A 12,853-nucleotide genomic window follows, 5' to 3' on the forward strand; every position below is an offset into this window, starting at 1 on the left:
TTGACAACAAGGAATCCACCTTAAGTAATAAGATCATTACAAGACAACCAGTGTTTTTTCAAACACAATTTTGAGCCGAAGCACGACAGAGAATTAACCCTCAAACTGTGTCGTGGGGTCATTTATGATACCACTGAACTAACTTGCTCTTATAACAGGTAATAGTTCTGTATGTTGGTAGTCTCTGTGCTGGCTCCTGTGGTGTAGGGGTAGTGTGCCTGTCTCTCGCCCGGATGCCCTGGGTTCGATTCCCAGCCAGGTCAGCGATTTTTCTCTTAACCTGAGGGCTGGTTCAAGATCCACTCAGCCTACGTGATTAGAACTGAGGAGCTATCTGACAGTGAGATGGCGGCCCCAGTCTCAAAAGCCCAGACTAACGGCCGAGTGGATGCGTCGTGCTGAACACACGGCCCCTCGTAATCTGCAGGCCTTTGGGCTGAGCAGCTGTCGCTGGGCAGGCCAGGGCCCTTTCAAGGGCGTAAGTACTGAGGGGTTTGGTTTGGGTAATCTCTGTACCTTCCCGCTTTTGTGTCGTTTTACTGTTGGCAGGCTAGCAAGGTTCTGCTCAGTTGAGTTTGTTTTGTAACAGTACGATAATCATTAGCGGTACCACATTCAACTCCACTACGCAGTTTATGTCGTAAATGTTGTCACACGTGTTTGTTCATTGTAATAACCTTTGTGAGTGAGTGAAGGAGCCTGTGGGTAGGTTATGTGATGGCGTCTGTCACAGAAGCTCGTTTTTCAGTTCTGGACCCTAATTTTTTGGAAATTATTGAAAATGAATTAAATAATTCTCCTCGATGAGGATGCTGATAATAGTGAGCAAAGTGATCGTAATGATGATCCTGATTTTAATTCTATACATGATTCTGCATCTTTGTGGTCACTCTGAGTTGAGCCATCAGCTATATATGGCAGAAAGAGGTATAGATGGTGATTTGTCGAGAATGTAGAGATGGAAATATGTAGTGCTAATTGAAGTGTTGTGAAATATGACTGTATGAGAAACATGAATGAAATTCTTAATTTTTCTAGTTGCTGTAGGCTTTGTCTTTTCCATGATATAGACTTCATATAATTTATGCTGATCTTCTTGACATAAAACTCTTACATTTCTTATTATGTTTGAATGTGACTTAGTGATGTAATGGTCGTAAACAATCACTTATAAATACTGTCGTTAAGAAGACACGTCATAATGTGCAAATTCTGTACGTACTACATTGTAGTAAAATAACTAATAATGGTGTAATCAAGAAGTTTCAAAAATGGAGTTATATGCCTGTACAGTACATACCCGGTGCCATTAATGACCCCACTACGCAGTTTATACACTGGAAATGACACAACACAGTTTGAGGCTTAAAAATACTTTTTATCTTTAAAATTGGAAGCTGAACAAATATTTTAATAGTATTTTAGTTTAGGATAGTTTTTAATTACACATTTTAAGGATTCCTCTCCCCCTCCCCACTGCCTTCGTCTTTCTCCATTTTTATGAGAAGAGATCAAGTCTGTTATGAGAACAACATATTGTGTAAACTTTCATCTTTTTGTACCTAAACATAAGTGAATTCAGCTGCTGGATGTCTGCGAAGCATACGAAACATGTACTACGAATGATTTTATAAAATAAAGGTATCGATTAGGTGGTTAAGCAATTCTTTGATTCTTATATACTGTAGTAATACACTTTGTGTGGTATACTCTGTCCTGTGGCAACCCATAAATTGAGAAGTATGAATAAATAAATAAATAAATAATATATACTTTTTCCCCCCAATGTGACATCAGTTCGCAAATTGTGACTGACCATGAGGATCCTGAATTCTAAATGAAAGTCATATTATTAGAAAGGTACATACTACTCTATAGAATAAAATGACTCTCAACAATATTTTGAATAGCTCAAATCAGAATCTGTAAAATGCTGTGACCTATGTATAATAGAGATGGTGATTTAGGATGCTGACAGAGTCTTTTATGATACCTATTTAATAATAATAATATTTGCTTTACGTTCCATTAACTACTTTTTACGGTATTCAAGGATGCCGAGGTGCTGGAATTTAGTCCCGCTGGAGTACTTTTATGTGCAAGTAAATTTACCGACACAAGGCTGACATATTTAAGCACCTTCAAATATCACCAGACTGAGCCAGGATCAAACCTGCCAAGTTTGGGTCAAAAGGCCAGCACCTTAACCGTCTGAGCCACTCAGCCCAGCATGATATTTACTATGATGTTCTCTAACATCCAACCACTTCATGAGACTCCATGTGTACTTGGTTACACTGCCTCTGCAACCATATAACAAGCCTATTACAGGCTATCTGTCTGGATGGATGATGTAGTGTTAACTGAGCTACAGGATGCACGGTTCGTAGATGTTCATTGGCTTGTTTAACATCTATCTCAAAACGGACAGTTGGATTGACCACCATGGCTCGATGCGATTGACAATGGATCGCAATGATGTCTGCGCTTCTTACAGACCCAGTAGAAGATAGATAGTGAACTTCTTCATAGACTTGCCAACCTGATTCCCACATCGTAGAGGCCAAAGCTGTTCTCACTTTGTGGTGGCGAGCGTTCCTTTGCAATTGTCCCTTATGACAAAATCCAAGTACATGTTCTATAGTTTCAATCTCACCACTGTCTAGAAGATGGCAGCGGGTTCTGCTTGGGCATCTGCCAGGTATTGCTCAAATTGCCGAAACGTTGCAGGTCATTTTTTCTGGATCTTAGGATTTATCATGTATGAAATCATAGCAAAACCAACGAAAATGTAACAAAACTGATACTTATCATAATCAGTATTGTTATGTGGTCGTAGGACTGTCGGCCACCTTGAAGCCGCATTTGGTTTTTCCTGGAAGGGATGAGCATGATAAGCTGGAAAACTACTGGTCAGCCTGAGGACATGTGACAGCCTATACTTCTATTGTGCTTTTCATCTGCTATCTCCAGGGATTTTCTGGAAGGCAAAACTAGAATGCTCATATTCCAGATGCACCCCGAAGGTACTAGAACTTCATTACCAGGTATATAAAAGCAGGCTTGCTGTGAACAGGTGATTTTGGATAATAATATTATTGGTTTAATGTACTAACTCCTTTTATGGTTTTTGGAGATGCCAAGGAGCTGGAGTTTTGACCTGTGGGAGTTGTTTTACATGCTAGCAAATCTACCAACTCAAGGCTGGTATATTTGAACACCTTCAAATACTACTGGACTGAGCCGCGATCGAACCCACCAACTTGAGCTCAGGAAGCTAGCGCTGTCCCATTTGAGCTAATCAGCTCAGTGGTTGTAGTCAGGTTGATGGAGGTGGTTTGTCACTGTGGTGAGTGCTGAGTAGTCTGTTACAAGGGATTCCATCGTTAGACACGTGGGGAAAGTGTGTGGAGGAAAGGGAACCAGGGTAGAATGTTATCCAGGAATTAGGTTGAGGCAGATGTTGAGGAAAGTAGAAGAGAGGGAGGAGGGGAAGGAGAAGGTGGTAGTGTTTCGCGTTGGTACCAACAACGTAAGGCAAGCTGATGGAAGTACCAACATAGTTGGAGATGTGTGGGATCTGGTAAATGCAGCACAGGTGAAGTTTAAGAAAGCAGAGATTGTTATTAGTGTAATACTGTGTAGGAGGTATACTGACTGGAGGGTGATTGGGGATTTAAATGAGAATATGGAATGGATACGTGGGAAACTGGGAGTGAAATTTCTAGATCCTAATGGGTGGGTAGGAGATAGGGATCTGCGCTCAGATGGCCTTCACTTAAACCGCATGGTACGTATAAGTAAGGATTTGTTTGGAAGGGTAATAGGGAGGTACATTCAGGGAAACGGGGTGGCGTAGGGAGTGGTGATAAGGGAACAGGGAGCTGGAAATCAAGTAGGGATGACAAAATTGTTAGTGTTGAACTGCAGAAGTATTGTAAAGAAAGGAATAGAATTGAGTAATTTAATAGATATATATTTACCAGGTATTGTAATAGGAGTTGAATCATGGCTGAGAAATGATATAATGGATACAGACATTTTCTCACGGAACTGGAGTGTGTATCGTAGAGATAGGATAGGAATGGTGGGAGGGGGAGTATTCATTCCGGTGAAAGAAGAATTTGTAAGCTACGAAAAAGTTAAAGATGAGACACATGAAATTCTAGGTGTCAGACTCATTTCTAAAGATAATAGGCAACTTGATATATTTGGAGTGTACAGACTGGGAAAGGGTAGCAATGACACGGATTCAGAATTATTTGATAAGAAAATCAGCTATGTAGGAAACGACAAGGAAAGAAATGTGATTGTAGCGGCAGATCTGAATTTACCAGATGTCAATTGGGAAGGAAATGCAAACGACAGGAAGCATGACCAACAAATGGCAAATAAGTTAATATGGGAAGGACAGCTGATTCAGAAAGTGATGGAACCAACCAGAGGGAAAAATATCCTGGATGCAGTGCTGATAAAACCAGATGAGCTGTATAGAGAAACTGAAGTAATAGATGGTATTAGTGATCATGAAGCTGTTTTTGTTGTAGTTAAAAATGAATGTGATAGAAAGGAAGGTCTTAAAAGTAGGACTATTAGGTAGTACCATATGGCTGATAAAGCAGGCATGAGGCAGTTTCTAAAACGTAACTATGATCGGTGGAAAACGGTAAATAAAAATGTAAACAGACTCTGGGATGGGTTTAAAGAAATTGTTGAGGAATGCAAAAACAGGTTTGTACCTTTAAGGGAGGTAAGGAATGGTAAAGACCAACCTTATTATAATAGAGAAATAAAGAGACTAAGAAGGAGTTGCAGACTGGAAAGAAATAGTTAGAAATGGCTGTGGAAGTAAGGAGAAATTGAAGGAACTTACTAGAAAATTGAATCTAGCAAAGAAGGCAGCTAAGGATAACATGATAGCAAGCATAATTGGCAGTCATACAAATTTTAGTGAAAAATGGAGGGGTTATTTTAAGGCAGAAACAGGTTCCAAGAAGGACATTCCAGGAATAATTAATGAACAAGGAGAGTGTGTATGTGAGGATCTTCAAATGGCAGAAGTATTCAGTCAGCAGTATGTAAAGATTGTTGGTTACAAGGATAATGTCCAGATAGAGGAGGAGACTAAGGCTAAAGAAGTATTAAAATTTACATATGATAACAATGTCATTTACAATAAGATACAAAAGTTGAAAACTAGAAAAGCGGCTGGAATTGATCAGATTTCTGGGGATATACTGAAGACAATGGGTTGGGATATAGTACCATATCTGAAGTACTATTTGACATAATTTGCACCTGATTTCTGACTAGTTGGTAACAATGGCAACTGATTCCCTGTCATTTTTATGTATAAAAATAGATTAATAAATTCTAATTTATACTTTCTAAAAGCTTTCCTCCCCAGCCCCTAATAACAACAACAAAAAATCTGTTCTTCAAAATGAGTATACACATACAAACCTTCAATCACAAAACACATTCTTTCACTTATAAATTTCTATCACACACACATAGCACCTATTTACCTTCTTGGCATGGGGCTAACCAAATATAGCGACTATGTTACGGATACACTGGAGGCTACATACAAGAGAGAGAGAAGAGTATTATTATAAAGCAAGGGCTGATGGAAATTTACCATTGTGTTTTGCTGCTAAACATGAATAACCTTACTGCAGTATATTACAGCATAATACCACACTTCTGACCTGTAATGTATGCAATACGTTAACTTCCAGTTCCTTCAAAATATATATAATTTCGAGATTTCTAGCACAGAAGCCTGAAACAGGCCTACATTCTGATCTCGTATTTTATTAAACATGTCTCCAACTGATAAAACACAGAGTACACACATTACTACCAACACTTAACTCCAATGAACATTTTTTCCCTACAGGATTATGATCTTAAAACTAGCAGTTTAACAAGACTGTAAATCTCACAATCATAGTATACTTATTATTATTTGGCTAGAAAGTTGAAAAAATTTAAGCTTAGAGAGAGATATATTTTTGAAACAACATACAGACCCCCTAGAAAATGGTGAATATAAAACAAACACACACACACACTCTCTCTCACTTAATTAGATTGTATATTACTGAAAAGTAAGGACATTATAGACTACAAGATCTACTGAAATTCAGAGAATTAGTGAGGTTTCTTGTTTAGTCTGTATGAATAGAAATGGAAGTATTTTGATATATTAATAGATGTGGGCAAGAAGAGCCAATTATAAAATAAAAAGACAACATTTATTCGGACCTTTGTTTTGTTTCTTTAAGCAGGAGCAGTCTTAAGTTTTGGTTTCCACTTAGATTACAAGTCAACTAAAAAGCCGACCTAATATGAATGGGAAATTACATTATTATTCTTTGGCTAGAAAGTTGAAAAAAATTTAAGTTTAAAGACAGATTTATTTTTGAAACAACATATAGACCCCCAAGAAAATGGTGAATAAAATACTTTATTATTGGTGGGGGGAAAAATTAAAAGGTGGTTAAAAGAGGCAGTAAAAACAAAACAAGAATGTATAAAGTTGTAAGTAAAGTTGATAAATAACCTGAGAATTTTAATATATCAAAGTAAATAATCATACGCTTACATATGTCTAATAGTAAAATGTAATAACAAAACTAATAATGGTAATGAATGTTTCCAAGAATTCTAAAAACTCTCTTTGCTACATTAACATTAATTAGATTCCGTTATGCATCAGTAGACTAAGCGCCATTTGACGAAAATTGAGATTTTAGTGCCATCTTGTAGAGGAAGGCTTGAAGTATTTATAAAAAATTCCCCACTGCATTACAAGAGGGCGTTAGTTGTTAGTAAACAGAAAACCTAAGCGACAAAGCGGGAATCAGTAAAAATGTAAATTGCATCAGTAGACTATGCGACATTCCAGTTTGCATCATTAGACCAAGCGCCACATTCCTCACATTGCGCGCAGATGACAGCGAGGGAGCCCGCGTTTTCGATAGTGCTGACATTTTTACATGGTGATACACTGAGTGGTTTATCAAGTGACGAAGTTCAGCGATGTATCAGGTACTTCCAAAAGTAAGGAGAAGGACAATGCTACTAATGCAGCTTGCTAAGAAGATTGCGTCTGAGAATCATTCTCTAGAATTTGATCTCAGGAAGTAAATCTAAATAAGTCAAGACAGGGACGACCATGGAAAAGTAGAGTTTCCTTTCACCAGGCATTAATACCTTTGTGGCCAAAAGGAAAAGCTATCTCTGAAGCCAAACTAAGAGACTTTTGGTTCGCTGATGCACTTAATACCTGCAGATGCCAAACAATTTTACCAGAATCTTCAAGCAGATTCTGACATCGTGGATGACGCAGATGGATTTAATGGAGATCCTGATTCCGAGATTGAATGAACTGAGAGCAACAATCTTATTACCTGTCCAGTGATTTGTGTGTATTTATGGGAGAAAATATCTTTAATCACATTTTCTGTCTCAAGCAGAACAAAACAAGGCTTAAAAATATCACGTCAATACTGTACTCTCAGAATATAATAGGCCTATCGTGAAGGAAAATCCATTCAAAAATTGTATAGACTACAATGGCTCATGTCTTACCATTTGTATTTGACTCGGATAAGTTGAAATTCTTCAAATCAGTAAGTCGTTATAGCAACGACTTTAGAGAATAGCTTCCCTTCTAGAATTTCTCCATCTAAAACTTGAATAATGTACCGGAGTTGTGGCATGGGTTGTGGTGGATCAAGCACTTAGCGGGCCTTTTCAGACAGTAGGAGATTCAGTTTTTAATCATGGCTGCCGCCACGTTATATTTTTTGAAGTTTTACTCAGTAGATACTCAACAGTTAGGGGTTATTGGTGTAGCATCGTGATACATTATTCCCACTTGAGAAAAACCTTAAATTGCATCAATAGACTAAGTGCCATTTCTTCAAGAAAATCTATGTAATGCGAGTATAAAAATGTTGAAATTTGGTGAGAAGGTACAATCTATTATCCTACAACACCAGTAATAGCATATTTAGCAAAATTATGTTCGCTCCAATTTACACATAGAACCAAATTTAAACGCGATTATCTCGCAACCAACTTTTGGCGCTTGGTCTAGTGATGCATAACGGCATCCAATTCTGCTCAGAAATAAACCCTTTTAGTACCAACACAGCAGAGAAAAATATAACATACCTGATAACTAATTATTTTGGACGAAATACCAACATGCAATAAGGAAAACCGTTCCCATCAAAACATTTATGCAATAAGCTTATAGAAAATAAAACATTTACACACAATTCTGGACATCACTTAATAAATTCTCAGTTATACCCAAATATTATACACATGCAAAAATAAATAAAACAAGAAAAGAATTCAGACCAAGTGTGAACATCTAATATAGGTTTTTGGCACTAAAAGGTTTAAATAACATCGGTAGATAGCATAGGAAAAAAAATATTTTGATATCTTGATCTGCAAGATACCAGTAATTGATAGATCCATAGGAATTTCAGTTTTATTTAGAAGAGAAAATAAATTTGCTTAACTCTGTTTATGAAAAAAAAAAACTAGGAATACGTCGAGTACTCAACCCGAAGGCTGGTTGGATTATCAACAACTCTACCACCAGCTGTCATAGATGGCCTAGGCATCGCTGAAGAGGCATACAACGGAAATGAGAAATGAGGTAGTTAGGTAGTTTCCCGTTGCTTTCCTCACAGAGCTGAAAGTTACCATCACATATCAGTCTGCCAAGCCCATTGAAATGCATGCAACACCCAACCCTACAAGTGATATTTTTGCGCTATTCATAGCCGAGTGGCTACGTATAAGAATGATGTTACTAACACTGCTTATACTTTCATATCATCAAAGTCAAGAATGAGACAGAGACAAATCAATGAAAGCAACAAATTTATTTTAGCCTATACCAGAAGACATAATGCACTGCACATTAGGTCTTGCCAACAAAGACAAAAACTCTGTAAAAGTACAAAGTTTCAAGATTTTGTACCTGTTTGTAAGAATGCTACACTTGGAAGAAATCCACTGGCATCATCATGATTTATATCTTCTTTCTAAGACAAAAAATGTAATAAGATGGTCACTAATACATATCAGAGTCTTTGTTGCGATGTGGATTCACATCATCGTTTTTTCTTTTACAATTTGTTTTACATTGCACCAAACAGACAGGTGTTATGACGATGGGATACAAAAAGGTTAGGAGTGGAAAGGAAGTAACCATGGCCTTAATTACAGTTACAGCCCAAGCAATGGACTGGTGTGAGAATGGGAAACCATGAAAAGTCATCTTCAGGGTTGCTGACAGTGGGGTTCAAACTCACTATCTCCCAAATGTAAGTTGACAACTACATGACCCACACAACGTTGACTAAAATGCATTACTAAACATGTACCAGTCACAGACCTGAATATGCAGAGCTTATTCTAAAGGCGACTAGAAGACCAACACTTGAAGTTTGTATGAGAGGTTCTAAGATAACACAACACAGTAACTGAGAAAGGGAAAGAAAAATTTTTTTTTTACCATGTAGGGGGGAATAAAAACAATGCCAAGAAATATGATTTGAGCACATAAGTCTATCTGCTCATTTTCCAAACAATAATTGTACTTTTATTGTGACGAAGAATAAGGAAAAAATGTTTCTTCAGAACAGTTTCAGGATACTGGCTTTTTGTTAAAATTACTATATCAGCAGAATGGCTTTCAATTAGATGTGCTCTATCTCTCACTGAAAAGAATACAAAACACAATGAGAGAGAGTAACAGGTTTACGTCGTCAGAAAGTTATAACTAGAAGGAAGGAAGGAGGAAAAAAAAAAAAAGCTATAGCTATCTCATATGCTTCCTTATAGGAACAGATGATGTGTGTTGGATTCCCATCATAAGCTACAGAGCAAAGTTTGGGAAGATTTACGTATTCAAATCTTGTGATAAAATGAAAATTTCAATTTAGTAAACGAAGTGACCGTTTCTATGTTACATCAGTTCATTATAGTGTGCCATAAAGAGAGAAACTACAGTATATGGAATTTACCAGGTGATTTTACCATCAGTAAAATTAAATTATACAGTTACAGCTGGTAGATTTACAGGAGAAATAATAGTATAGTACTTAACCCTAGAACACTAACCCTTCGTAAATTTTACGACGGTAGGTAGCAGAACGGTATAGTTTATTGCCTTCCGCGCATGCGTGTGTGCTGCTATTTTGTGTAGCAGATTTTTTCGAGCAGTTATTGACTGTGGCATGATATCTTTGCTCATTCTTGTAATAATTGGGTGGGTGTCATCATATTGACGAACGGTTAGTGATAGTGTGAACTTATAAGTATAATGTTTCTTCATGCCTTTTTTACATTTATACTTATTTTATTTATTTTCTTGGTAGTTTTGGTTTCTTTGCGATGTAAATAACCCACATTCATAATTTTAAGAGTTTATTTGAATATGTTGTGTTATAAAATTCATTTCTTATAAAACGTGTTCATTTAATATTTTTTGTGCGTCAAGTTTTCTATATTTAATAAATAATCACATAAAATTATTTAATATCTATGTATTTTGATTCATGTTCCCTTTACGACACTATAGGAACTCTAAATAACCAAAATCTTGCCAAATATAAGTTGTTGCATAGAAAATATAACAATTATAATTTGGAGTAGTCAAATTTACGAAGGGTTAGTAATAATGTGTGGCGAAATAGGGTTAGTGTTCTAGGGTTAAGTGAAAACCCACAATTTATACACCCATTTGGCACACAATAATCAAGAAAATATTTCATATACATTTTCGAAGGAATATGGAAATGCTTTGCTTTTTTTTTTTTCTTCAGGTTTTCTACTCAAGGAAATCAATAAAATTATATATATTAAAACATTCTACATAAAATTCTATATAAATATGCATCACTTCGTGCGTATTCAAATTCATCTCACAATAAATAGATAAATATATACAATAATGTATGACTGAATGAGCAGCTAACTAAATCATACAATCGACTTCCATCTAAAAATATCAGACTAGCCACTGGGAGCCACTTGATATCTCCTTCAAATCAACTCCTCTGTCATAGTACAACTTCCTTGCAACAGCAAGAGGGCACTGAGAGCTTATTCTAAAACTGACTAGAAGATGAACGCTTGGAGTTTCCAAGAGAGGTTCTGACACAACAAAACTAATGAAAAAGTAAAATTTCTGTCACACTCTACTTAAACACAAAATATGTATCAAAATAGTATCAGACCTTTACTCCTTTCTGATGCAGTAATTAAATGTTGGGCTTCATTATTTCAAACTTTTATTGAATTATGCTTGAGTACAGGAAAACACTGTCCGCAACAGTATCACAATGTGAGAAGTTTAACACTCATAGTCCACTGGTTCTACTACTAATTTTTTCTTCATCTTTTCTTCTCTAGATCTGGTTGCCATGTTTCTTTATATTATTTTCATGACATAAATAGATTGCAAACCTGTCTAGTCACAATTAACCAGAGAGAATACCTCCAGGAGACATTTTTCTTTCTATGACTTGAGAGTCTTCTAGCATCTGACCCTGAAACAATCAGTTCACAAAAATTCACAACATTCTGAATAATAAATCAACTTGTAATATAACACAGCACATGCACAGCGTAATGTGCCATTTGTTAGATGAAATATAATACCAAATCATTTGCTCTGAAGCAAAACACTGTCAATGTCGTCAAAAGATATCTGCTTAGAATGTTAATATTTTGTTCAATGAAGTGTATCTTGTCTAAGGAGAAAGAGTTGAAAATGACAAAGTTCTGCCTTGAGTAATAACCAATTAAAGAAAAGCTACGACCTCAAAGCAGCGAGAAAGATTGTACATCAACCTATTCTCTCTTCACATCTAAGTTCTTCTGATACACTGCTTTTTTCTCCATGTATAAATCATAGTAATAACAATATTTTAATATCCTTTCAAGTGATGCAAATTTTGGGAGACACAAGGATCACAATAAGAATTATTAAATTAATGTCATATGGTCCACCTTTCTCAATACTATGTTATTGTTTGAGTCATCAGTCCATTGACTGGTTTGATGCAGCTCTCCATGACATCCTATCCAGTGCTAACCTTTATTTCTACGTAACTACTGCATCTTACATCTGCTCTAATCTGCTTGTCATATTCATACCTTGGTCTACCCCTACTGTCAATACTATATTATGCAATATTATTTAATTACATTACTAAACTAGGGACTAGTTTCAGCCTTGGCTGGCCATATTCAGCCCTAATGTAATACATCTGACAACTAAACAAATGTAAAAACACACAATTGACATGAAATCTAATGTAGAAACACACAATTAACATTAAAATCTGGGATGAAATTAGTGTAAAATCTGAAATATAAATTAAGCTCTAAATTCTTAGCATCTGTAGCATCTCATCATCCAGACTCTTTCTTGTATTGATATTCATAGAACTGTTAGTTCCATCACTGTTAATCATTACAATTTCAATTGCAAAATTAATTATTACAATTTCAATTGCAAAACGGGAACTGGTAAATCTTGATTCTGTAGTCAGATCATCAATCACCAAATCTACTTGAGTGGTGTTACCAAGTATGCAAGCTACTGGAAGCCACTGTAAATAACCACCAGCTGACGCAGAACTGCTAGATGGTGTTTCCAGATCGACCAACGTAAATAAAATGAAATGTTCCCGTTGTGCTTGTTAAAAACATGCTGAAATGCTGTTGGACATTTTCAGGACGGCACATGAAAATATGGTTAAAGCTGACACGTTCTTAATTTGTGGCTGGTATATATTCGCAATGAACA

General features: G+C 36.3%; 1 protein-coding gene across 1 annotated transcript in view; it reads right to left on the reverse strand.

Annotated features, from left to right (window-relative positions):
• Window positions 1–11,469: 11,469 nt before the first annotated feature.
• Window positions 11,470–12,853, reverse strand: part of LOC137501005 (beta-1,3-galactosyltransferase 1-like) — a 30,636-nt gene continuing 29,252 nt past the window's right edge. Inside the window, exon 5 of the mRNA XM_068227834.1 lies at window positions 11,470–11,588. Coding sequence (XP_068083935.1) covers window positions 11,482–11,588 — 107 coding nt within the window. The 3' untranslated portion in view covers window positions 11,470–11,481. The remainder of the gene's footprint in view (window positions 11,589–12,853) is intronic.

Source organism: Anabrus simplex, chromosome 5, assembly GCF_040414725.1.
Source record: "Anabrus simplex isolate iqAnaSimp1 chromosome 5, ASM4041472v1, whole genome shotgun sequence".
In the NCBI taxonomy this organism is placed as follows: domain Eukaryota; kingdom Metazoa; phylum Arthropoda; class Insecta; order Orthoptera; family Tettigoniidae; genus Anabrus; species Anabrus simplex.